Genomic DNA, 22,656 nt, shown 5'->3' with positions numbered 1-22,656 from the left:
TATGTACCAGTGAAGAGGAGAGTGGTGGAGGGAAATAATACCTTGTACTCATTGTCTGTACAGATCTAAATATGATGTTTATGCCTTTGTTCATTGCTATTGGTGATGTTAGCCAACTAACATGCTGGTATATTGCATGTTTCTGAAGTTTAAGTAAATGATTTGGCACAGCTAGGGAAATATCTGCATAACTCAGAGAAAACATATGACAATGAGTTATTTCAGGGTTATTTCAAAACAAACAAAAAAGCTGTTGCTTTGCATATATGCACCTCTTTCTGACTTTGTAGTTGGAGTCAATTGAAACAGTGTAAAAAAAAAAAAGTCTTATTTTTGTTTGTTTTGTTTATTTTTCAAAGTTCTGGGAAGTTTGCTGACAGCTCAAAAACTGTAGCAAGCACAAATAACAGAAGACTCTGAACAGCTGACAGCTGAGATTCCCTTCTGGAAAGGTGGTTCATTGAGGAGAAAAAATAAGTTCAGAAGTGGTGACCATTAGTGGCTATAAATAAGTTGGGGGAAAAAAAAAAAAAAGAAAGAAAGAAGTTACTTGCTTAGGGTTTCAGATGGATAAGAAAGAGGTTATTCCAGTTTTTCATCTTTATTGTGTGGTAAAAAGTAAGGTACGGTATGCCAATGCCCCTTTTTTAGATGGATTTAAAAATAGCTGCTCTTTTACTATTTTCTGCACAAAGAAAACCAGTGCTCTTCAAGAATACTTGTATAAAAGGCAAATGCTCTTTGGCTCCAGTATGAAATAGATAAATGAATTCATGAATCGGTTCATTTCTAATGGCACGTGTTCCCTGCAGAAATAACACCTGGTCTCACCTTGTGGCCGATTTTCTTCCTGCTGCCCGCTGGCTCTCCAGGGATTTTTACTGAAGCACTGGGGGTGGGGATGCCAAGACCTTGTGTGCAGTAGCATTGTGCCATGATGGGGAACCCTTGGACCTCTGGGGTTTGTGACCAGCTTTGGAGGGGATGTGGGTGTCATAGTCTTCAGGTGTTTGGATAAAGTTCTTCCAGAGGACCTCCCAGGACACCTCATGCAGTCCTAGACTCTTGGTTTGTTTCCTGTTCCTTCATACAGTGCTTCTCCTACAAATTACGTTTTGAGCTTAAATTCTTCCTTCAAAGGAGCAGCTGCCTTTCACACTAGGTTGATTTCAGTGTAGCTAAGTGAGGAGCTTGGGGGCTTGCATAAATAGCTAAATAACAGTTAGCCTGAATTTGATTTCACTTGTGCAGAATTGGAATCTTAATCTTCAGATCCACGTTTCTTCTTTGTTGACTTTGACTGAGCATTGATACTCTTTTAAGTCTTATCCTCTTTCTCTCTTAGCACTGAGTGCATCTGTGACCATCTTATACTTTCAGGCTCCTCTGGAATATAACAGCAAAGATGCAGTGCACTTAGGCATATCCCAAGTCAGAAGAAGTTTGTGAAGAACCATTCTGTGCCTCTATGAAGCCTGGCTTCAGGTCTCCCGCTTGCTCTGGCTCTTCCAACCTGTTTCAGAAGAGCTCCCGGGCAGCGCGCTGCTTCCTGCTGCGAGGGCTGTAACAAAGGTCTCTTCTGAACTGGGGGTCACACGGGCACACAGGCTGCTCCCTGTCCTAAGCCTCGCTCCTCTTATCAGCAGACGTTGGTAGTTGCCAAACAAGTGGCAGCAATAGCACAGGAGGGGGAAGTAGTCGGTGAGCTGAAGGCATGCATGTGGGGCGGTTTAAAGGGGCAGGAGAGTTTTAGGGTTTCGGTGCTCTAAAGCTTAGTTATGAAATCATGGCTACAGCTAATGGACCCAAAACAAGCAGCAAGAGAGAGTGTTGGGGCTGAGGTGGCTAAAATTTGGTGCCTAGACTTGTATCATATTGAGATGTGTAATTTTATCCCTGAAGATTTAGCTCCTGGTGTTGCTCTGCTTCAATGAAGTAAGGAGTTGATTCAGCACGGTTTGTAATCTTGGGATGCGCACCAGACATGCAGTTCAATCTGAATTAGAGAAAAGTCACAATGTATTTAAGATTGAGCACATTGTGTTTTGGCTTCTAGCTGCATACAACTTGCTTGGCTTCCTACACAGTCCAGGCCTCCGGTGGGAGAACTGATGAAGGGCATCCCCATGGGGTAACTCAGGAAACCCCCCAAACTCCACTTAACAGTAGCTGATCAAAATGACTAAAATTCAGTAGGTAACTACTACTGGTCGTTACTATGAAGCTGCTCTCATGCTGAAGTGCTCTTCTGCATCACTGCTGTAATTTGTAAGCCGATAATGGAGTGTAGTAGCCCCACATACCCCATGCGGCTTTCTCCCTCTCTTAGCCAGGAGAACTGATGTGGTCTCTGCCCCCATGTTCATACTATAAAGAATTAGGACAGGAAGTCTCTATTACAATCGGCTCTCTGTTCTCCCTGTACAGATGCAGCTTTGTTAACAAATGACTTGTCTAACTTACTGCCGTTTTTAACCCATGTCAGTATTGTTATGTTGATCTGAACGTTGACTGTAGAGCTTCTTTTCTTTTATTGCAGATGTATTCCTGGAAAGCTAGAAATGAGTTCTTTCTTTGTAATTTGCTTTCTTTTAATGAGGCCATCAAGCCATCTCCTTACCAATGGGGAAAATGTGGTATGCGACAAGGGAAGAACAGGTACCACTCGTAAACTTTGTAGTGGAGATGTTCAGCATTGACTCAGGAGTTCCATATGAGATTTTCTGGCATTTTAAGAAGCTGTCCTTGAGATGATCAGCTTTAAAACAGTGGAAATGTTGATTCCATACCGGCCCACAGAAGGCTTAGTTTCAGTAATGCTTCTCTTAATTTAGTGGAAAGGAAGCGGAGCATTGTGTGAAGTCAAGAGAAAAGGAGAGTGTGCCTTCTGTGGTTTGTAACTGTTGAAGAAATTGGTTTGTGTCAGTAGTGGATGGGTAATCACATGCCATCCTGTGTGTTTCAGGCACCAGATGGTATCATGAGAGCTGCTGTTAGGAGGGAAAAAAAACAAGTCCTAACTTAGAGACACTGTGTAGAAAATATGTTTAAAGAAGGATAGGGCATTGCCCCCTCCTTGAAGTGAGCAGGAAGAAGTAGTGTATGATATACATTATTCACTATTGTGTACAGTAAAAGTAGTAATTGAGTTTTACAGGGCATGTTCAACATCTGTGGTGCAGTATTGTCTGTATTATTCACACATCTATCTGAAGAATAGAGGGTGTGAATATGTGTGCTCTTACAATGATTCATTAGCAGTGCGTGCTCTTTCTTGAATACTTGAGACTGAGCTTGCTGGAGAATTTTGCTGGAAGTTTCTTTTTGCAACAGAAGGACCACTGGATATAATGACATTTTATTTCTGCCAATGTGCCCATAAATTATTTTTAGGCAAAAAATAAATGTACATGATGTTATCTGAGGGACAGACTTGTACAGTATGTGGGCTAAGAAACAAACCAAACAAAAAAAGCCAACCTCCTTGCAACTTAGCTAAATTTGCATGTTGCCTTGGAAAATCAGGTGCATTTATGGGATTGGCCTTAATGTGAACATGAGGAATTAAAACTAAGCATGTATATTTGCAGACTTGTAGCTCTGGGCATACAGACTCTGTAGTTCTCCTGTACAAACAGGAGAGTTTGTAATTCTCCTCTACAAACTGTTTATGTGGCTAGGGGGTGGGGATACTCCTGGAAGGAGAAAACATCATAAAAGCATAAGTATATATGAAAATATACATAGAAGTCCTGATGGTCACATTTGTGCATAAACAAACAAACATGCTCGTGGCTATCTAAAGATGAAAGGTAGTTAAAAATGTGGACAAAACAGGGTTTTATAGGCACTCTGTTCAAAAGATCTTAATTCAGTGATAAACACACTGCCAAAGTTTAGCTGTGTTCGTCAAATGCTTGCGTAGGTAGAATTACGATGAAAACACAGTCACTTCTTGAAAACAAGGACAAGTTGATACCCGAAACAACGGGGAAGCTGTAGGAAGAGCAGCCAGCCCATGAGCAAGAGGGAAGGTGATGTCATGTGAACTCTGTCATGGGATTTGGATGACTTAAACTTCACCACTGGTTCTCTCAGAGACTTAAAATCTTCAAGGAGTAATTGAATCTATTTTCAACATGGTTCTGTAGTTGCAAAAGGCAGCTACAGGATTTTCCATTTCCAATGTTTGGTTTTAAGCCCCTTGGGTAGTGAGGTGCAGTACATGAGGTGCTGGCTCTCGCACCGGTGCAGGAGGAAATAGTGGCACACTTGACCAGCACCATTCCTCACTGAAGTGACAACAGTTCTTAGGAACTTCTGATGTGAAAGGTTTTGCTGTTTCTGATGGATGCAGTTTTGAATATCAGCTCCTTGTTTTACAAATATATCTGGTTGCAAATAAAACTTGACCTACCACCCAAGTTCAGGAGGTAGACAAGTTCTCGTTGGCTTCCTTGGTGAAGGAGCAGGCACATGGACTAGGGTCTGCAGGCATGAAACTTGAGTAGAACTCCAAGGTCTCAGAATTTATTTCCTCATCGTTAAGGAAATCTTTGTTCCACCCTGTAGAATAAAGTATTTTATGTACTGCATATGGGGCTAAGAGCAGTGTGTTTTGTAAGCAGAAGTTATGCTTCCATTTCATGTTATTTATGACTTTTTTGAATGGAAAACTGGTTGTATTTGAAGCCAAATCTTTTTGACCAGCCACTGAAAGAAGGTAATACAGAGCTGGCAGTGCAGGAACATGCTGCTACTGCAGCATTTATTTGCAGTAAAGTGGAAGTAGCTTTTCATGATTCCTACTGTTACAGCATTAAGCAGCACTGTAGGGACACCAGGTAGAGCAGAGCTGTCATGTGGGGTTGGATTTTCTGGTAATAATGATCAAGAGGCTTCTCAGGTGTTCTGCTGCTCTCAGATTAATAACAACAGGCTGGTTTTTGAAGAGTAGAAATACCATTTTGGCTAAAGCAGTCTGAAAAATTAGTAACACGCTTAAAAGTATTCACTTTTTTAAAATGACACCTCTGAGAATAATTCAATGAGGATAGGTCCCCTTCTAGGTGACCAAGTTGGAGCATTTTTCCAAAATGACATCTGGGTTCAGGAGGCATGCGTTCACGTACATACATCCCATGCTCATCAGCTGAAATCAAGCACGTGCTCTTTCTTATGAAGGAGTATTTCTTGCATTCTCTTTCGTTCTGCAGCGATTTGCCCATATAATGCTGCTTCTGCAATTACATGTTCAGCATTTATGGAAATGTTGTTTTTCAACAGTGTTTAGCTAATTTCATTTTGCCCAACTTTACCTACTCTGTTTTAAAAACAAAATAAAAAAATAAAAACAGACAAAGAGCTGTTTTATTGATTCATAGTTCAGTAATATGAAGAGTGACTTTACAACTGGTATGAAAAGTAGTAAAAGGTCCTGGCTGTGTTTACGCAAAGGCAAAAATCTATATTTGTTTTAGACTTGCATTTTTTAGTGCCATAAAAATCTGATTGTAAGTATGTAAGGTTAAATATGTTTTAATAGCTCTATGTCAAGCAGCCATGGAAAATTCTCAGTCTGAGTTTGTACAGGCATTTGGATGCTATGAAGTCTGTACACTTTGTGGTGTGATTTTTAAGAAGAGGCACTTCTGTGGGCAGGCGAGAATCAGCGATACTGCATTTTGAGTACTACACTTGCATTTTAATTTAGGCACCCTGCTAATTTGACTTGAACTTTCTATGCAGTCACCTTGTCTATAAATCGTGTTAAGCAACATCCTTGTCATGGCAAGCCTGTAGAGTCCTGCCAGGTTTCACAAACTGGGGATCTGCACCACACTGTCAGAGGTAGATGTTTATGGAGTTGTCTGGGTTGACTCTTACAAAACACCTGGCTGACTTATTTCATTGCCAGCTGAAATAAATTGCTTCAAGAAAGGTTCAAGCTGTGGAGTAGATATACTTTCAGAGGTGGCTAGGAGAAAAAAACATGGTTCCCTGGATGTTAGGGACAACAAGGGTGGCTTGTGAAAGCGTGCCATCCGGTTTGTTGTAGCTTCCGGCATACCTTTTGGACAGCAGGGCGAGGAAATGCAGAACAGCTTTAGGAGCCTGCTAGAGCACTTCTCTTACAGGAGGAAAGCATGTTTTTGTCAGACTTGAAGTTGTTGCATGTTGTACATTTATGTATGTTGCCTGTCTGTTTCCTTACAGAGGCATATGTTCATCTGTGGCCTTTCCAAGGGATTTGGTAGTGCTTTATAATACAACTTCTTGAAGACGAAGTGGCTAGAGTGGGAAGAAGTGCCTGCTTCTGGGCACGTTCTTGTGAGCAGCACAATCCTTGCACATTGCTACATCCTCAGGTCTCCACCGAGATACCCGTCCTTTGCGTGCAAATGCGTTTCACACCCCCAGGTCTCAGCTGTTGTTGTGCTATCCTCACCAGCCTTGACGTCTGCTGGGGTTCACTGTTGAATATTTCAGTCTAAAAGCAGCTGTGCTCTTGACACATCTTTCTCTTACCCTAATCCAGGGCAGCGCAGCTTTTCACAGCCTATGTTTGTGGGCACTTGCAGGCTGGGAGATGACGTGAAGTGTTGGCTACAGCTGGCAGGTCGTTGTGTGAAGGAAACAGGATCTCCTCCCCAGATTTAGACCAAAAAAGATGAGTGTAACATCTTGGCCTGAGTAGGTCACGTAGGAAACTACGCTCTGATTTCAGGCCTGATCCTGCAGAAGCAGGGAGAAATCTACTGCAGTGATGCTCTGGTTCTCTCCTGAGCAAGCCTTGACTAATGAGGAGAGCTTTGGTGTAAGGAATCCCCACCTTCAGATATGGAGGGTGCAGCTGTGGGGTAATTAAAATGTATAGTCATTTGGCCAAGAAGGTAGTTTACCCACTGAGGGGCATTGAGCTGTTCAACCCAGGGGCTGTTTTGCTTTTACAAGGAGGAAGTACATGCAGCAATCTAGAACAGTCACAGCCCAGATGCATTTACTTTGTACTCATCATTTATCTCTGCGATAAATGCCCATTTTGTCAGGTACTAATGCTTCAAATCACTTCTGTTTTGTTAAGGTCTCCTAATTGCTTTTGTGGTTTAGTTTTGGATTAAATCTTCCATCAATCTGCAATACAGTGCAATGAATGTGTTAAAAATATTACAGAATCAACTGCTCTGAGTTGGTGCTTTTGATACTAGGTTGAGGGATTTGTTTTCTCCTGCTAACTGCTACCAGCTTGTATAAACATGCATTGGAGAAAAAAATAATGAAATAAATCAGCAACACAGTGATGCAGGAAATGTTCATCCCTGTCGTGAAAAAAAAGGATGATGAAAAATGCGAATGTGTCAAATCTCTAGGTGTGCCTGTGAGTGAGGAAATGTACCACACCTTCTTGTTGAAAGCTGGAGCACAGATCTGTAGCTTCTTTGAAACGATGCTATGAGCCAAAAGGAAAGGTGTGGTGGTGTGCATCCTAGAAACCTGAGAGCTGCTTTATGTTGCCTGCTTTGGGGGTTTCCCTATAGCTGTGAGATGGAAAGGGGTATGGCTTTACAGGGTTTGTTCCAACATATGGCATGGAAGTATTGATGACCAGAAAAGGGCTGTGGATTTTCTGTGTGCTGATTGATGTAAATACCTGCTCCTTTACTGGGTTTTCTGGTAAAGGTGTTCCCTTCTGGCAGCCTAATGGTGGATGTGTTTAAAAGGAGTCAATATTTACTACATGTGCATTCTATGGAAAAAAAAATCAAAGAAAAAACGAGTTGCCCTATAGATGCTTCATTTTGTGGTAGCATGACTGCAGAAAAATCAAAACACATGCTGGTAAGAGTAGGATTCCTGGAAGGAAACATATCTCGTCAGAGAGGAGTGGACTAAGCAAAAGCAGGAGATTGCTTTCTAAGGGGTTGTGACCTTGAGGGGCTGAATATAATGAACACAGTGTTTCAGGCCGCCTTTTTACCTTGCAACTGCTGCATAGCATTGGTATTCATCAGCATTGATGAGGCTCTGCAGTGGAAAGCCTAGCAAAGCATCACTTCATCTCTGAGAGGAGTCTAAAGCTGATAAAATGTTAAACTTCAGCATACATGCAGGAAACACTGCTACCTTTTATCTGAATTTAACGGCTTTCCAACTTTACCTAAAATATGTGTTATTGCTAAATTTGCCTTTGGTATAGATTCCACAGGTTTCAGCTAAGCTGCACATTCTATATTTATTCACATGGGTGTAAAGCAGCACCAGTGCAGCATACTTCGGGGCCATGTAACCTCCAGGAAGGCTGGGGTTAGCCCTGGTTGTTGGATTTCTGCTTGCACCATTGAACAATTGACTGGGAGAGTGTGCTTGGGATGAATTTCTCCACTGCTACTGCATCCTGTCTCCTAAGGTCCCTGTTTCCTTCTGTGAGGGGAAGTGTTACCAAACACCTCTTGCAACTGATTTTTCTTTAAAGGTGTTTGATCACAGTTTGAGAAGTAACCCATGACCAGTAACTTATTTCATAGTTACTGACACTTTGCTTTTTGGTTCGGGGTTAGTAGGTGAGGACACTTATATCCTATTTTTAAGTTATTTAAATATTGAATGGATTTTTTAATTGAATAATAAATTAATCAATACTTACTATAATAAATTATTAAGTTGTAGGTTTGTATCCTGCACAGTTTGATCTATTCTCTTTATATTTCAGGAGGGCAAGGGCTTCTTTTACTTTGAAATACAGTGGCGATCAAATTGTACGTGACTCACATTTTACTTTATGGTTGAGCGTTAAAATTGGTTTGGAGCCTCTCCTTGAGGTGCTGGCACACCTGGCAGCACTTCTGTCAGGTGCATGTGAATAAGCCTATGCTCTGCCCTTTAATGATAACGTGTGCCATTATTTTTGCTTAATTGGTTGTATTTTCATCAGGTGATCTCCAGACAGGTAATTTGCAGTTGCTCAGTGATTATTGTGGTTTGTAGCAAACAAATTAGTGTGGGAAGATGCTAACGTGAGCTTTGCAACTTCAGGTGTCAGTGGCAGCATCTGCTCTTTTTGTGCTCGCCTGAAGCATGAGAGGTAAGGAGGGAGAGTACGGAGGGGTGCTATGCTGTCCTCTGCTTCCCAGGACATTCATGTGATGCTGTGGAGAAAGGTCATCCCATCTTCGAAGCATGCTTGTGAAAGCCAAGCACCATAGCTGGTCTTCAAATGCAGAGGGTTGCACTGCACCAAGTCAGGCTGCTTATATCCTTGATTTTTAAGTTTTTTTCAAGGATTATTTTTAGGGTGAATTTTTAATTAACTACTTCTCAGGGATTTTAGGGTTGCTTACACCCTGGGGATGTAGTGCTGGTTCCCTATCACCTCCAGGTGTTTCACAACCTGTGTTGGACTTGTTCAGTGTCCTGATGTGAGCCTGATAATGTCTACGGGAGCTTCCAGAACCAGCCTCAGCTCTTCTGCTGCCAAGTTGCTGAAGTCAGTTGTTGCAGGCCAGAAAACCACATTTTCCTGCCTGGGTAAAGACAGGGCAGGTATTTATTTTTCATCCATCACGTGTGCAAGGAGGCTGCTAGGCTGTGGGGTGACCTAATCTGTTGGAGTTGATGTGGCACAAAGATATTTGTCCTGGATTCGGTACGTTGCTCCTGATTTATTACAGCAAATACAGATAGGGTTGAGCAGGTGGTGGTGGTGAAAGGTACTGGATGAATCGTTGCAGCTGGTGGGGATGAAAGACCCAAGCTCTGTCTGCTAAGCATGGGGCAGCCCAGATCGGTCAACTGCTCGTGGCCGGGGTGTCACAGGGATTTGTTCCTCAGCCTGGAGTCAGAGCAGCTGGGTGGGCCTTCAGAAAGGCAAGGTACATTGCTGCTGAACAGGCCCAACAACGCCGCCTGACTTACTGACTGCCAGTGCTGTTTGTCTTCTCTTCCTCCTGGCTGTTACACCCTGCTACCTGTTGGCCGTGGTCAGGCCTTACCCAACAGGTTTACCTGTATGAAGGGTCCTCTTGATGTATGAGATGTGGCAGATGGGCAGAGTAAGGAAGGGGTTCTTGTGTTTGCAAGGCAAGAGCTGAGTTCCGTCTTGTTTAACATCTTCATTAGCCATCTGGATGATGAGGTAGAGTGCACGCTCAGTAAATCCATGGACAGCACAAAACTGGTGGGGGTACCCAGTGCAGCCATCCAGAGGGACCTTGGCAGGTGGAGAGGTGGGCTGACAAAAACCTCATGAAGTTCAACAAGAAGTGCAGAGTCCTGCACCTGGGGAGGAACAGCCCCAGGCCCCAGTACGTGCTGGGGGCAACAAGTCAGCAATGTGCCCTTGCTGCTAGGAAGGCTAATGTTGTTCTTGGCTGTATTAGGCAAAGTATCGCCAGCAGGTTGAGAGAGGTGATCCTTCCCCTCCACCCAGCACTGCTGAGTCCAGTTGTGGACTGCCTAGCACAAGAGAGACCTGGACGTATTGAAAGAGTCCAATGGAGGGCTATGAAGATGATCAAGGGACTGGAGCACCTCTCCTATTGAGGAGAGGCTGAGAGAACTGGGACTGTTCAGCCTGGAGGCTCAAGGAGGGGAATCTCATCAATGTGTATAAGTACCTGAAGGAAGGGTGGCAAGAAGATGAAGCCAGCTTCTTTTCAGTGATGTCCAGTGCCAGGACAAGAGGCAATGGGCAAACACTGCAGCAGAGATGGTTCCCTGTGAACATCAGGAGGTGCGTCTTTACCGTGCAGGTGACCGAGCACTGGCTGGAGAGTTTGTGGAGTCCTCCTCCTTGGACATCTTCAGAAGCTGCCTGGAAATATTCCCGGGCATCTTACTCTAGATGTACCAAGCAGGGGGTTTGAACCAGATGACATCCAGAGAGCCTTTCCAGCTTCAACAGTTCTCTGACTCTGTGATTTAAGATTATTCTGTGTCTAGTAATCAGCATTACTGTTAGTAAAATAAGTAAATGAAAGAACTGTGGACTGAATGGGTCCATTATTCTCTTCTCTCCCTCTCTTTCACACTTAACTTTCTTAACCTTGAAATGCAGTCTTGCTAATCCTTATAGCTCCAGATTGTAAACCGTGTCTTTCCAAAATCCTGAGTTTTAGTTTTAAGAGAATATGGAGCATGGAAGAACGGGGCGGGGAAGAAATGCTTACAGAGTAATGTGGGGAGAGGTTTGGTTTTTGACTTAAGGCTATGATCTTATGCCTATTTTCTGCAATGGAGGTAAGGCTGGAAATAGCTTGCTGTCTCGCCTGTCCCCCCTCAAGCCCAGGAAAATACTATTCATGTGTAAACTGATATTTTTGAGTTGCAGGTAAATGTAAACAAATAAAAATCCCTCAAGTGTAGTTACAGTTGTAGTAGGATTGTGAAATTTTCCAATATGGAAACGAGCTAAATTGGAACCTTTTGTAATTTGATGATAGCAACTTGACAAGTGAAGGCTGTGGTGATCATCTTGGGAGTGTACCTTGCACAGTGTATGCCTTTACAGGAATTATTTTCACATAAGAATCCCACTTGGCTAAAGATAAGTTTCCCTGGAGTTGTCTGCTTGATTGGCATGGAGGGAGAGGGGGAAAGAACAAGAAGAAGATGATGTCGATGATGAGTGTCCTAGAAACCAGGAAAAGGCCTTGCCTTGCCCAGTTCTCTTCCTTGTGTTCTTTTAGGTGCAACACAGTTATTTTATGGATGATGCTTCTTGACATGAGAAGGCCTTTACAACTTCTACCAGAATAGGTTTAGGTAACTGGCAAAAAGCAGTCAATGGTAAAAACTATCTTGAACAGGAATTTTATCTGCTTTGGGAACTAAAATCAGGCTGAACCAGTATGATGTCTCTCTGGGCATGCTTCTATAGCACAATGAGTATCAGAGAAAAACTAGTTCCATATAGTTTTTCTGTATTACAACTTCTAAAAAATCAGTGTCCAGGTACTTTGTAGAATGGTGTTAAAACCAGTTTCTTGAGTGATGAGCCTAAAAGACATGCAGCTCATGAAAATAAATGGCAAACACCAGGACCTGTGTGTCAAACAAATGTGTGTTTTTTCTACTTAATCAGCTTTTAAGTACTCAGAGATGTCCTTCCTAAATAAAAAATTTGAAATTGAGATGGAACATCCTTGCAAGTGGGAGTTCCCAGACTCGTCATGGGATTTACATGTGGTGAATGAGGAACAGCTTTCAAGCTCAGCCTCAAACTGACCCATGTTCCAGAGGAGTCCATCTCTCTTGTGTTACTCCAGGGATGCCACGTAGTTGGTGCTTGTGAGTCCTCTCACCTGGTCTTTACTTTGTATTCTGTTCAGGCAGGAGAGGCAAGAAGAAGATGAAAAAAAGTGCTAGGGTGTTTTAGAACATTTCTGAGAAATGGCTTTGAGATTCTTAGCAACTTGTGCAAAATGAAGACTTGGCGGCTAGAATATTTCAAAGGCAACATTTCCTAAGAAGAGTGAACTTGTAGACTACCAAGCACAACTGGGTGCTGTGGATAACTGCAGGCACTTTTCTCCCCAGGTCAGTGGCAGAGGTACAATGCAGAGTAATAGCTTACTCGATAACACAGAAAAGATTGTTTGCAGAAGCTAATGATGATTTAAAGAGACTTTGGGCAGTTGTGCTGGACTAACTGCTCTTGCCATATTGCTATAAGCGTCGATGAACAGCTTTTAGAGGGAAATCTCTTCCCCTGCTACTTCTACATGCACTCACATCATCCTTCCTTGCTTCTGACTTTGTTGTGATTATATGCTGCAAAAAAAAACCAACAGGCTCACATGGATGAAGAACTGTGTACGTGTGTGTAGATTAGTTAGAATTCTGTTGGTTTTAAGCAAGTAAAAGAAGTTTTTTTGTGTGTGTTTGTAGTCATGACTGTAATTGATTTAAAAAAAAATGTTTTTGAAAAATAAGGATGCTTGGCAAAACAAAGCTGTCATCAAAGATAAGAGCAACTTTGTTTGAAATCTGTGAAGACAGATCTAGGGCTTGTATGGTTGCTTCTTAGAACAAATTCTATGCTATTTTGTGAGCATACTGTATATTCCTTTTTAGGAACTTGGATTAGGTGAGAGAATTACATGCTACTTACCTTCTTAAGGTGACCGTGAAGGCCCTAGGAGGTCTGACATTTGCCTGTTTCTAGCCCCTGCCCCAATATGGATGGTGATGGAAAGGTTTGCAGTGGCCCCAACCTCTTTCCCTCTTTGTTCCTTACATCTCCCCTGTCACCAACAACTGCCTCTTCTTCTTTCTCACTAATTTGTTGTCTTTTTGAACTACCTCTCTTCCTTACTAGTTTTAACAGTTTATTTTCTCTCACCTGAGATGGGATGGGGAGAGCAGTGGAGGCAGTACTGCGTGCAGGACCCATTTCTTGTACTTGCTGGTGATTTACAGAGGGACTTGAAACTGTGGATCCACTAAACAGAGAAACATTGCTGTGCATGTTCCCTACTTCCCTGATTTCACATTTTGCAGATTTAATCACAGTTGATAAGTACTATTCAGAGTGCTAATTTTTAATTTTGGAATTAATGCCATTGACTCAACTGCCTAGAAATTTATTTTATCTTATTTTAACATAGACTAGCAAGCACAAGAAACAGATGTCTCCTAGCAGCCTGTCCTGCCTGCCTGAGACTGGTAATGGGTACAGGCCTTCCAAATCCTGACATTGTTCTATTTTTGTGGCTTTGATCCCTATGGTGTAGGTTGGGCAGTACTCAAAGCACAAAAAGATAGTATTTTGCAAAACTTGACAAAATGTAAAGGTAACACTCGAATCTTTCTCATTAAAGTCATAATTCAGATTGTAGCAATACTGGTAACTCTTTTGAAAAGACTTGATGGCATCGCACTGCTATATTTTCTTCTTCCATTATAACAAAGCTAGTGTTTCCTAATGGTGTGGAAACTTCGTCGTCCTCAGGTGCTGTTAACCATGTCTTCAGAGCTCCATTAGTGAGTGCAATTGCTTTTTGGCTTTTGATCTAGGTCTGCTGGTAATGTGTGTATTCAAGCTAAGCAGCAGAAGGTGGGGCGGGGTGTGCTTGTCCACCTGCACGTTTAAAGGTTAATCTCTGCTCTGTTTGTGTTGGGAAAAACTGGAAACTATATATTTTTTTAAAAGCCTTTACTAAATAAAGTGGCAGTGGTGTGAAGGGATGGTGTATTCAAAGGCCCTTGGAAGGTAAACATTAATTCCAGTTCCCCATTGAGACAATAATAATAATAATATAATAATAATAATAGTTTTAGTCCAGTTAGTTGCTTTTAAAGTGGCAGGCTATTGTCAGTGCTGCGCTATCTCCAGTTACTGAAACAGGAGGAGATGGATTCTGTTCAAGGTTAATCAACAGCTGTTGCGCAGACCTCAGGAGCAGAAGAGCTGGTGCTTTGATCTCATGTGGGGGATGGACAGACAAGAGAAGCATCGAGTGTTCAGGAGATTTTGTTCTGCATTAAACTCTCTTCCTAAACTGACCTTATATCCCCTGGAAACTGCTTCATGGTTTTGTTCTGCTTTATAACAGTAAAGTAAAGCAATATGGCTTAGGAGGCAGAGCTAAACTCATCGAGGGAATGGTGTTGGTAGCTTACTATGCTCTGAGGAAATTGTAATCAGTGCCTTGAGTGTTTTGAAAATGAATTCTATTTCATTCAGCTAGATAAAGTATGTGCCAAGATCTAAGTGCATAGTCATTTAATGAAGTTGAGTTTAAGATTCTGGAATTTAGATTAAATGCTCAAATACCTTCCAGAGCTGGCTGTCTCTCACACTCTGCAGAGACTTAGGATTCAATTAGTCCTTCTCGGTAACTCCTTCTGTCCTTTGATAATCTGCCTTCTCGACAGAAGACTGCCAGTTACTCATGTCTGGAAAGAGAGTTCGTCTATTGATTAGTTTATTTCTCTTTCATAGACCGTGTGGCAGTAGCGTATACAGACTTCAGTACTAACTCAGTATTTCAGCCACCCCAGAAATCCAGCGCTGGGGAATCCTTTTGCTGATGAGCACACAAGCCCTGTAGAGAGGGGTACCTAGATCAAGAACAATATTCTGAACTACACATTAAGATGTCAGGCAAGTGGCCATTATTTATTTATTTTTTCCCCCTCTGGACTTTCCCATGGAAGAACAGGTCTGGTTCTCTGTTTGGGAGGTCTGACACTTCATTTTGGGATGAAGTTGGTGAGAGAGATCCTACTTTCAGGGCACTTGGAGTTTGCCACTGAGTTGTTTGGGCAGGCTTGTTAGGATTTTGGGGTACCTGAAGTGAAGTGTTTTCAGTTTTGCTAAGCTAGTGATGAAAGGCAAGTTTTCAGAAAAAAAAAGAGTTCATTAATACGAAATTGCCAATGTTACATTTCTGTCTGCATAACTTTTTTTTATTGGTATGGCCCTCCTAGTGATTAGTGCATAATTTAGTAAAGAGGAATAACAAAGATAAATGTGGTTTTAATTATCTTTGTCATGAAAAAGCTATGTCTGGCTTGACTGAGTTAATAACATCTTTTCCTGTCTCTCAGAATTTACGTTTTTGAGCCAAGCTACTGTAGTGCATAAATGAAAGGTTTTCTAAATACATATTGACTATTGTTCCCTTTGCTTTGTCAAGGCCTAACAATTAATGCATTTTGAATGCAGTTGTGACAATAACCTACATTACTTGCCCTTAATTTAAAGCAGTTTTAACTGCTTTGAATCAATTGCATTGATGAGTCAACTGGATTTTTACATTATAACATGTGAATGAGTAGCATTTAGTCTTAGATGATGACAGTTATTATGCAATGTTATTATGCAAAATACGTATGTGTGTATATGCACTATATATCTATGCTATATAAAAATGTGATAATCGTGCATGTAGTTACTTTATTCACCATACAACCTGGATATGTACAAAATTGGATTTGTTAATTATGGTTTTGCAATGAATTCTCCACTGTTTAACTGAGATAAAGTTCTTCTATTCTGGAAATCAAAACATGAGCTGTTTCCAATAGAAAGTTAAAAAGTAGATTTTTGTCATCTGTAGGAACAGAACACCCAGGAACAAAGAAGTCATCTTTGCAATTTCAGCAGTAAAATCTGCAAGGGAAAAGAACTCAGGAATTCTTCAGGTAGCCTTACAGCTGTGAGATTTACAAACCTATTTCCTTTGCCTTTTGGAGTCAGAGGAAATCAATTGGCTTGAAAATAATGGCATATGGTCCTCCTTCTGTACGTACAATTCCAAGTGTTTTTACAACTTTGCTTCACTGAATTAAGAACCATTGGGCTTTAGTAAGTACTTCGTGGCTTTGTTTTCCCCCTTATCACAGAGTGACAGAGTGACAGAATGGCAGTGTCCCAGATTGCTTGGCAAGGAGTGACCAAGTTACCAAGTTTCTCCCCTAAAAATAAGTTGGGATCAACATGTGTGCATTCAACATTGTCCTTCCTTGGAGGGCTCACAGCTGGTATCTAAGCCCTTGCCTGGAGAGCTGGCTGCGTGCTCTCTATCTCCATCCAGCAGTTCCAGAAGTCCGTGCCTGGTAGTCATTCCTTGCACTCACCCTACAGACCACCAGGCTAAATCAAGTTGGGCTTTAGGCTCTGAGAAGCCTCAGACTTTTATTTCAGTGAATCCTTTTTTGTAACCTACCTTTCTGAAGTGAAATCAAAAGGTGGTGGCACTTTGCTAAAGGATACTGCTGGAGTTAGTGGACATTTCAAAACGCCATCTCTTGCACTTGGTCAGAAATTGTGAAATGAAAGTGTACCTAAACTCTGGGATCAAAGTAGATTGATGTGAAGATTTTGTAGATCTGAAGACTATGAAGTCTTTGGTATATGTCTTATCTGTAAATTAACTACTACTGAGGATTTTGTTCTCAAAGCTGTCGCTTGTAACAAATATGCTTCAGAGGGATTGCAGTGTAGTTACAGAGCGTGCTGGGCATGGAAAATGACCTATGGGATCTTTTGCCAAGGCATTTTTTATATTTTATTTCTTCCCTCCCCCAGACCAGGAGGTTCTGCAGTGTACCCTGCCTATGGACAGACATTGTATTGTTGAGCTACCTTGCCAGAGCACACGTTGTATTTGCATTTCGGAGGCCTCGGGCTTTGCAAACCGCATTGTTCCAGCAGTCTCTGAATAGTGGTTATTGACCCCTAACAATGTACATTTGTTTAAATCAAACCGTTCCATACTTGCTTTAAAATGCTTGTTTTAGGGCTAGCCCAGCCAAGTAAATGCTTCTGTGCAGGCCCCTGTTTCTGCTTCATAGCCAGAAAAATGCAGAATGCATTATTTAATTTCACTATGGAAAAGATTATTCTCCTTTTGAGAGGCTATTTTGAATTCTGAGGTTCTGGCAAATATTGTTGTGGCTTAATGTTTATAAGTGTTTTCATTGCCCTTGAAAGCATAAACTTCATGTTAGTTGTGCTCAGAGATTCTGGCAAATAATAAACGAGCTGAACAACAGGGTTTGATTGTCCTGAAGTGCTTGAAGAACTTGACTGCATTTGGACAAACAGGGTTTTTTGCTGTGTATTTGTGTGTTTAGAGAGATCGAATTCAGAGATGGAGACTGATTGGCAGGGACACTCGAAGCTTTCCTCTGGGAAGGTAGTTAGTCTGGAACAGAGTCCTTTTTGCCAGCTAGGGTGACTTCAGCATGTCATCCAACCTGTTGTGATTCGTGAGCTCGACTGTGGTTATTTGCTATGGGGCTGAAGTGAGGCTTTATCAGCTTTTGCTGGTGAGGAGCCGGGGAAGCCTGAGAGTAACACCTCCTGCCATGCAGAGTGCCTGCTGGCTCTTGGGCTCTTGTGTGCAGACCCAAGCAAGCGGGTGCTATCACTGGGTTTTGAATTACATTTTCAAGTCCCCTCTCACTTTGACCACTCTCAGGGAGCCCCCTGTTTCTCCCTCTCTCTTGCTGTGGTTGCTGGTGCTCTGCTTTCTCTTCGGCACCACGCGCGTTTCCCTGCTCTGTGCTGACCCCATGCTCTCGAGTCAACATACCCCATGTTTGAACTGCCTTGGACTTGGACTTGGTATAAACCTGGAAAACATCTGGCTCAAGGTTTTAGACATAAAATGACAAAGAGCTCCACAGGTATTTAAAAAGGAATGCAATTTGCCAAAAGATGGAACGGGGGCAAAAATCAGGGATGCTCTTGTGTGTGGTCCCCTGTATGTGGCTGAGCTCATACCATTCAGAGAAACCAAGCAGCAAAAGTTAGCTTTCTGTAATATTCACTTTGTTTCTCAGTGCTGCTGTTCTCCCAACATAGGAACAACGATGATGTTTATTCAACATTATTTTAAATGTATGCAACTTGTAATGTGGCTGAGCTTCTGCAGTAGACACGTGAGCCACACTCTAAGGACATAACAGGAATAAACTGTATTTGTTGTGGTTGTTCATCAAGAACCTGTACCCAAACCAACTTTTTAAAGCCTCGAGTCTTTTTTCTGTGTGTACAAATTCAGACAAGGATGATCTTTGAATGCTGGCATGCAAGATAAATTTGAATCTTTTTGAATTGTTTAATTCAAAATAAAACAATCAATTTTATTTATTTATTTATTTATTTTTCAGGGATTATACAGCCAAAGTCACAACCTTTGGCTTATCAGAGTATATCCCAGCCCCTTCCTATCATGCCTTTACCTTTCCTTCTGGAAAGGATTTGCCTGTTCTGATGGAGGGGCGACACGACACAAAAGCCTCTGTTCTCTAAGTAGGCCTAAAATACTGTAATTCTGATATGGAACCTGCTGTCCCTGTATAGAAAAAGAACTATAGTTTGTGTTTCAGGTTCAGACCACTGGGGTGCTGCTGCTGAATATCTTCATGCTGCCTGAAAGCTTCTCCTGCTCAGAGCAGCTCAGGCAGGTGTGATTACCCTGCCCATCTGCCTCATGTACACTCGGTGCTGGCTGTTTCTTTTCCTCTGTGCTGGATGGGTCTACCTCTGAGGGCCACAGACAGCCAAATAAAAAACTAATTCTGCACCTACCCTCTTTCACTAGATTGACTTAGGTGTTTAGCTGATGGTGTTTCTGTTGCCTCTTTGGCTCTAAACAACAAATGCTATTTCTTTGTCACTTTTCTTGCTGGCAGATTTTAAAAATCTGAGTTCTTGTGCAGCCAGGAGAACAAGACAAGATAAAGGGTGAGGGGGGTTAGAAAACAGGTGAAAGTTGGTAGGGGAGAAGTGCTGTGATCCTAATGGGTTGAAAATAAACAGGTAGTGAGCCTGCTGGCTTTGAGGAGCATCTTTTAAATGGTGTGTAAATTTAAACACTGCTTTGTAATTTTGTGTGTGCTAACATGAGGCACATGACTCAGTGAATTAGCCCCAGCTGTTCATGCTGGCATTTAGGCACTTCTATTAAAAACAAACCAAAACTACGCCTGTGTTTACGTACTTTACTTATGGCAGAAGATGACAACTACTTGCTGAAGGATTATTTTATTTCTCACTTGCTTACTTTGCAAGTGAGCTTGCTTGCAGCTAGCTTGCTTTCCTTTTATTTTCTTGAGTTTTCAGTTATGCCATCTATAACTATTTTTTTTTTTTACTCTAGGGGTCTCGTGTCTGGTTGCGAGAAAATAATCAGCATTATCCAAGTACTGTTCATTCCTGTGCAGAAGGAGTCGTCGTGTTCAGGACAGACTATGGCCAGGTACGTGCATTGCCCCTATTTACATTCTCCTTTCTACCACTCTGTGGAAAAGAAACAATTCTGCCTAACAGGGAGGACATAGGAGAATGTAAAAGTCTAAGGCGCATGAATAGAAGCATGCATTTTATATGACTCGAATGTGGAACTTTGGTTTCAGTCGTGTTGTCCATTGCATATGGACAGCTGGTCAGCTGCTACAGCCGTGTCTGACAGAGCTGAAGGTTTGAGAGCCATGTCCAGGAAGTTACTTAGATCCCAGAGGCTCCGTCCCGCTTGCTTAGGTTACTTGGGCTGTTGCAAGCAGTGTGTTGTCTGCTGTGGTAGCACACAACTGGCTGCCAGCTGGGGAAGGAGGCTGGTGGGCAACTTCTGTTCTCTCCTCCCTCTCCCCCATTTTTTTTTCTTTTCTCTTTGGCCAGAAGAAGGCAGAACAAGCCCTGCCAGTTGCTGACAGCATGGCAATGCTCTGCTTTCTCACTCACTTTTCATTTATCTGTTTATTCTACTCTTCATCAGGCCACAGTTTATCCAGACTTCCATTCTTGCAGCTTCCTTGAAGAAAGTACAGTGGAATTCACATTTTAGATTAAGACTCAGATACAAACAGTTACACTGGTGCAGATATCAGAGTCAGAACGCTGTCTTTGATTTTTGGAGGGTGCTCCCTCCTCAGTTTTGCTTCCTTTTTTCTTAGTTATTTGTACCAGATAGAGGTAGCTTCAGGTAATGAACAAGGCAGAGGAAAGTATGATAGTATGGAAAACATGCTACCTTTTCTTGCTGCCTTCACTTAATGCTTTTCTGAGTGACAAAGACAGAAAAGCATTTCGTTCAGAACCAGGGAACCCCTACTTTTCTCACATGCCTTTTTGCAGGCAGGAAAGGAACTAGACAGAATTGGTGTTTTTTGATGGGCAAGACATAGGTTAAATAGAGGGAGTGAAGAAAATGGGATTGTTAGTCACACAAAATGTCTTGAGGCTGGTCTCAACTGAGGCAGGAGGACCTCCTCAAACAAGATCAACTGAACAGAAGATTCTTGTTGATAGAGGCACACAGAGCTGCCTAATTGGTAGCAATACTAGGCTGTGTTGGATTCAGATTGTCTTTCCTTCATGCAAGAAGGTGGTAGACAAAAGCAGTGAAAGCCAGGTTGTAGAAAGCTGAAGGACCAGTATAACATACTTCAGGTTACTAGGTGTCTTGGACTGGTGACCCAGAGACATACGATACAGGGGAAGATGTCCACAAAGAAACTACTGTTAGATGCAAAGCCTCCTTCCAGGACAAGAAGGTGCCTTTGTGTGTGTTGGTGTGTTCTCAGTGTGATGCATGCATTTATGTTTGCTCGGGTTTGGGAAGTTGCATATTTACAGTTCACATGCGCTATTGAAATTTGAGGCCCCATGAAGTGCAGATGCTGAGACTGTTTCCTCTGTTGTTTGTGAATAAGGAAGGATCTTCCATATTAAGGCATCATAGTTACCTTTTATTTTGCTGTGCGTGTTGTTACAGTAGCATATGCTCCAAGCCACTATCTTCATTAGGCACCTCATTTAAAAGTAAGCCCTAGTTGGAGTGACACAAAAGTTTCAGAGGTACTACCTGTAGTTTTTCACAGAATTTTATAGATGGACACCTGACTGTGAAGAACCTGTCTTTTAGAAGTGGTTCATGATGTCGACATGACAGTCCTTGTACTATGGGAACTGCAGGTGACGATTGTAAAATGGATGGCTTGCATTGGTGCCCTAACATGCAGTGGCAGAGCTAATACCAGCATCCATGAGTGGACAAGCTGCTTGCTAGCAGCTTTGTATATGTGTATTACATGTACTGTTGCCTTTCCATGGTGTACAGAATGCAGGCTGAAAACTCAGGTAATTGGGAGAAGACTCAAGTCACTACCGTAATACAAACTAACTGATTCCATTTACTTAGAAAAGTGATGTTTACAGCATTAACATAAGAGAAAAAGCAAAAAGTTTGTCCTGCTTGTTTTAAGAGCAGGTGTCATGCTATGCTGTGAAACATCCAAAGACATAAGGAGTACACCTCAGAACCAGTGCATGGCACTTAATGTTGCCAGTGGGTCTGAGCCAACTGTGCTCCAACTAAGGGCAAATCAGCAATTCACTGCATTTTTAACTTTAATACTTTTCAAGGCTTATACTTTCAAGGGTGCACCCTGAATTTAGAGGAACTGTGCCAGCTGACATCAGTGCCAATTAATACTGTTCCTCCCACTGCTTTCTGAAGTGCCTTTGGAATATCCCACCCTTGCTGCTGGGTTATCTGTGTGCTGCAGAAGGCAGCAGGCATGAGACATGAATCTTAGGTGACACCTGATGATGACCTCTGATGGCTTTGTGATCTTATGCAATGCTATCCTTCATTTTAAAGAAGGAGGCAGGGCAAGTGAGGGGTGAGATTGCGGAAGTGTGGGGTGATGATGATTTTTTGAAGGGTAGCCAGCATCTTGATTCCAAGACCCTTCCAAGAAGCAATTGTACTCAAGTCTAATGACAAACTGATGAAAGTGTTGGGGCCTTATCAAAGCGCTGCACTGTAGTTAATCTTCTCTAATTCAGTACCCTCTGTTAGGATTTGCAGTTCTCACCTTTCTTTTTTGGATTAATTCTCAAGATGGGATTGGCTGGGCAGTGGGACTAGGAAAGCATGTTTACTAGATCTGTGCTCAGAGCTTTTTTGTATAAACTTGGGTTTCAACTCTTTGCCAGCATCAGTTTGCAGAACAGTGGAAAGGCATCATACCAGAATACGTTACTTCTGAATTTCTTCTTTTTGTTATAAATGGTGGAAATAAATTTGCAACAAAAACCTGTGGCATACAGTTCACTCTGGAGGAGTGTTGGTTGTGAGTAATGCTCCTGAATGCAAATATTCATGTGTAGACTACACCATACTCTTCAGTGTTAAACAA

The 22,656-nt window shown here is 42.1% G+C and overlaps 1 protein-coding gene across 1 annotated transcript in view; it reads left to right on the top strand.

Annotated features, from left to right (window-relative positions):
• Positions 1–22,656, top strand: part of MYO10 (myosin X) — a 164,431-nt gene that overhangs the window by 11,868 nt on the left and 129,907 nt on the right. The window contains exon 2 of the mRNA XM_032182555.1: positions 19,614–19,712. Coding sequence (XP_032038446.1) covers positions 19,614–19,712 — 99 coding nt within the window. The remainder of the gene's footprint in view (positions 1–19,613; positions 19,713–22,656) is intronic.

The sequence above is a fragment of the Aythya fuligula genome, chromosome 2 (assembly GCF_009819795.1).
Source record: "Aythya fuligula isolate bAytFul2 chromosome 2, bAytFul2.pri, whole genome shotgun sequence".
Classification (NCBI taxonomy): Eukaryota; Metazoa; Chordata; class Aves; order Anseriformes; family Anatidae; genus Aythya; species Aythya fuligula.
The sequence above is the reverse complement of the archived record's forward strand: the minus strand, read 5'-3'. Positions and strand labels throughout refer to the sequence as shown.